The sequence below is a fragment of the Monopterus albus genome, unplaced genomic scaffold (genome assembly GCF_001952655.1).
Source record: "Monopterus albus unplaced genomic scaffold, M_albus_1.0 scaffold5.1, whole genome shotgun sequence".
Lineage (NCBI taxonomy): Eukaryota > Metazoa > Chordata > Actinopteri > Synbranchiformes > Synbranchidae > Monopterus > Monopterus albus.
The window spans coordinates 870983-875294 of record NW_018127885.1 but is presented as its reverse complement, the minus strand read 5'-3'; the positions used below and the strand labels follow the sequence as shown (position 1 = coordinate 875294).

General features: G+C 39.0%; 1 protein-coding gene across 1 annotated transcript; it reads right to left on the bottom strand.

Moving 5' to 3' along the window:
- Positions 1 to 1319: 1319 nt before the first annotated feature.
- On the bottom strand, positions 1320 to 4010 carry LOC109967259 (zona pellucida sperm-binding protein 3-like). Its single transcript, XM_020612703.1, has 8 exons — positions 3493 to 4010; positions 3252 to 3370; positions 2929 to 3032; positions 2674 to 2848; positions 2432 to 2549; positions 2251 to 2333; positions 1931 to 2157; positions 1320 to 1714 (listed from the first exon to the last, which is right to left on the bottom strand). The coding sequence occupies exons 1-8, from the start codon at positions 3937 to 3939 to the stop codon at positions 1647 to 1649; spliced, it is 1341 nt and encodes a 446-aa protein (XP_020468359.1). The 5' UTR covers positions 3940 to 4010; the 3' UTR covers positions 1320 to 1646.
- Positions 4011 to 4312: the final 302 nt, after the last annotated feature.

Genomic DNA, 4312 nt, shown 5'->3' with positions numbered 1-4312 from the left:
CCAAAGGAAGTATTCCTTCCAAAGTAGAGTCCTGGATCCACTGGTCCTTGAGGGTAATCCCGTAAAGATCAGCAGGACAATGGATTTTGATATTGTTTGGCCCTTTTTTTTATGTCAGTCCTTTTTATACAAAAAGCGAAGTGCTGACAGCAGATGAGCACGGTGCAACAGGAAATGAACAAGGACCAGGTCAATGGCCCAAAATCTGACAGAATGAAAAGGCACAATGATCTGGTGGATTCTCGTGGCACACACAATCCAAAGAAAACAAATGAAAAAAATCTCCTTCAAGGTTAGATGTTTGCTACAGTACATATAAAATGACAGTTGTGTTACAGTTTCAGTGTGCCTGTACACTGCATGTACAACAATATGGATGAGTATGCAATATCTACACCGTAGCTTATCAGGAACATAATAATAAATGTAGGCTGGACCTTACAAACTGGGTGTGAAAGTGGTATAAAAAAAAACAAAAAAAAAAACATTTGTAATCCATATTTCAATATTAATTATGTAATTTAGCAGATCATTGAACATGGCGTGATTGTCAAAAAAGTTTTTTGTTAGTAAAATCATCATAATGGGTTATATACAGCACCTATAGTTGATTCCATTTTTCTCCTCCACAGGACATGTGGTCTTTTAGAGAAATAAAAGTATCGGCATGTTGTCTTTAAACTGCCATTGGTTACAGGAAGGTTACAGTCTCCCTTGCTTTCTACAGTATTTACCTCTGGATCCCACCTTGTCAGTGAGGAATCACGTCGCGAATCACACCTCAGAGCTTATGTCATGCTGTACTGCGCAGGCGCAGTATGGAGCTGTTCACTGCCGGTGGTGCTGAAGTTCTGCACCTTGCGAAGCAGCAGTTGACAATTTGTGACACACGATGGCGGTAAATGCTTACTACCTGGGGGATGAGCGTTTACAAAACAGGTATACATCCTAATGTTAGGCCTTCGTTTATGAAATAACAGGATTTGCCAAGTTATTCAGCTGACAAACAGTGGTGAAAGGGAAGGTAAAGCCAATTTCAACTAACCTGACATTTTATTTAGTCTTATAGACTACCTGAAATGAAAATGTATAGTATCATAACTAAGAGGAAACTGCTAGAGTAGGATATGTTATACAATATAACTGTAGGGTCTTAAATAGATACTAAATGCTTTATTTATTTATCTATTTGGTTGGTAAATTTGTGAATTTAACTAATAGGCAATCATACAGTAGTATGTTCTATTCCTGTTGTTATTTTCTGTATGCTCAGTGAAGGACACCAGCTTTTCACACAGTTGCAATTTTATTTCCACCAAAATGAAAGATTTACAGTTTATGAAGTGGTCCTTATATAATATCTTTACATAGTAGGCTAAAACAAGTTACATTTTTTGTCACAGGGACTTCTGTTTTTGCACACTTCTATTATGTTTTTGATGCATCAAAATTTGATTACATTTAATGAACTAAGTGGTGTTTCTTTACTTGTTTAAATTCAACTACTATTGAGTGATTTTAACTCAGTATCTTGATCAATTCCTCCTTCCAACTGTTCCAACAAGAAGCAAGAGAATAACATACAAACAGTTATGAACAGATGATAATGTCCATTTTGATGGTTATAGTCATGGCAGGAAATTGAGTTACTCCTCCTCCTCCCTCTCGTCAACAGAGAAGGGACCCAGGGTGACTTTACCTTCCCATTCAGGCCCTGAGGAAACAAAACAGAAAACGTCTTACATTTTGTGCCACTGTGGCTGCCCGACAACACAAGTAAGCATACAACAAGGTAAATTGTCATTATGATAGTGGTAACATAATATAAATCTGAAAATAAATAAATCATCTGTCAGTGTTGTGATAGGTTGACACTTCTGTTTTTCTTTATGTTATCAAAGACTTCAGACTTAATTTTTACATAACGTACTTTCTTTGGGCACATGACGGACCGGCCTTTTAGGAGGAGGCAGAACATTTTGTCCAGGGATTTTTCCAGGGATTTTTCCAGGGATTTGTCCAGGGGTTTGTCCAGGGATTTGTCCAGGGGTTTGTCCAGGGGTTTGTCCTGGGATTTGTCCGCCGGGTTGTCCACCACCAATACCAGATGCACAAGAGCCACAAACTGCATCAGCACCACCAGCCTCCTTCCACACACTGTAGGAAGAAAGTGAGATGTAAGACGTAAGTACCACATCAGTTCTCCAACCACATATTTTCATTAACTCATGTGCACACTTGCAGATTCACCCATTGATGTAGGAACAAGCTCTGTTGTGCTCATTGGGATGATCGGTAGCAAGTGTTGCTCTCACATGGCAGGTAATGTAGAGCTGTTGGAATAATAGAGTTTGGGTTATAATTGTCATTTTCTGTATTTCATTTATAGCCAAACATACTATATAAATAACACCATCCAGGAGATGCTCACCAGTCCACTAGTAGCGCCTTGGAACCTGAAGGCCTCTAACTGGAAGTGAAGCTTGTCGTCTTCAGTGCGAGGCATGAATTTTGAGGTAGAGCCTGTGATCGCAGCATCAAGCAAACACCTGCACACAAGAAAAATACAGAATAATATTACAAAGTACGTGGACAACAAAAATGTTCTGGTGTTTGTGATTATTGATCCTTACTGTGTGGAGCAACTTAAATTAATTTGTCAAACTACCTCACCCATTTTCAATGAAGACATATCTTGGGTTGGAGTTATCGTCATGTGAAAGAGTAGCGACACAGTAGTCCACAAAAACACGGAGATACGCATGGAAGTACTGCTTGACGGATGCCTCAATATTAATGATGTCTCCCAGGTAATACTGGTAGCTTGGCCTCACATACTGCCAGTCGTCTGTGCAGAAAAATAGGGACATTTTAAATCACACAATCCATAAAAGTTCAAACATGCAATTAAAAATTTCTTTAACTCACCGGTCATAAGTTTCATGCTGAAGTATAAGAACTCCTCTGCTACTTTAACTGCAGCGAATGGGACCCAGAGGGGGTCAAGAGGAAGGCTGCTCACATTGTGCTTCCTAAATGATTAAAAATGTTTCCTTTGAATGCAGAAAACTATAGTATTTTTTTAGGAAAAAATGTCCATTTATCAATCATGTTTGGTAATATATTTACTTAATGGATTTGATTAGGTCAAAGGTTACAGATTATATATCTCAATTAGTTTTTTATTTTGGTTTGTGATTGATTGTGTTTTGGTAGTTTATTGCTACAGCTCTAACTGATAGTCTACATACCTTGGGTAGTGGCATTCCACATGAACAGCAGCTTTGCTGGTCCTCACCACAGGAGCATTACCCAGAGGTTGGGGATTATAGTTCACAGTGAAAGTGTAGATGAGGGAATTCTCTGTCATCTAGCAAATAATTAACTGTTAGTACAAACAAATAAAATTATACATGAAAAACTTCTCTAATAGTTTTAATTATAATGGATTTTTTTTATTTTTCCGTGATCTGTTTATTTAATTGTGCTTACCATTAATGAGCTGCCACAGTCTTGCAGTTGAGAGTCAAGAATCAACACTTGAGGACTTTCTGCGACAACGGCACAGTTTCCCAGGCTAAGGTCAGAAGCATGGATTAACTGGCCATTTCCAAAAAAGTCCTTCTGGACTTCCACATAAACATCATTCTCTCTGCACTGAACAGCAACAGTTGCAACAGCAACAGGATGTCTCAATACAAAAGGCACATCGGGTTGGACCTCAGGCTTGGGATCTTCAGGGTACTTCCAGTCTAGATCTTTCGCAAATGGCTGCTTTTTCTGTTGGGTGTCAGATAGAGGCACCTGCTCCGGAGCTGGTGGTGACTTCAGCAGTCTAGGTGAGAAGGAATTGTAAATACGACCATCCCACTGAGCATCACAGAAGCTGCCAAGCAAGGCCAGTGCCACAAGGCACGCAGCAGTACATTTCATCACCATGCCTTCCCAACAACAAGTGATCTGCACAGTTCAAGTGCTGAACAGAGGGTGGATACGTGCACCTACTTTTATAACAGAGTGATACATTCCCACCCCTTCTATTGGCCATTCCCCATCAAACCTGATGAGTGTAAACCTTAGCCAATGAAATGATTACTGCTGTTGACCAAAAGTTATGATGTACAGCTCTGGAGAAGCATTTCCATTTTGCTTTAAATTATTCACTCTTTTAATGTGCAAAATGTGGCTGTGCCAAAAAAATACAAGTTGTGCATAAAAGAATTATTTTAAACAAACTTATAAACTAAAGTTTTGTTTTTTTGTTCTTTAAACAAGTGAGGGAAAAACATATAAATCGCTGACATCCACGTAC

Bases quoted from the DNA above. Each gene is read 5' to 3' on its own strand.
- LOC109967259 (XM_020612703.1), bottom strand. From the start codon at position 3,939: ATGGTGATGAAATGTACTGCTGCGTGCCTTGTGGCACTGGCCTTGCTT. The intron at 3,033-3,251 runs GTATGTAGACTA...TTAATCATTTAG, and splicing joins GTGGAATGCCACTACCCAAG to GAAGCACAATGTGAGCAGCC. The intron at 2,334-2,431 runs GTGAGCATCTCC...TTATTCCAACAG, and splicing joins AAGGCGCTACTAGTGGACTG to CTCTACATTACCTGCCATGT.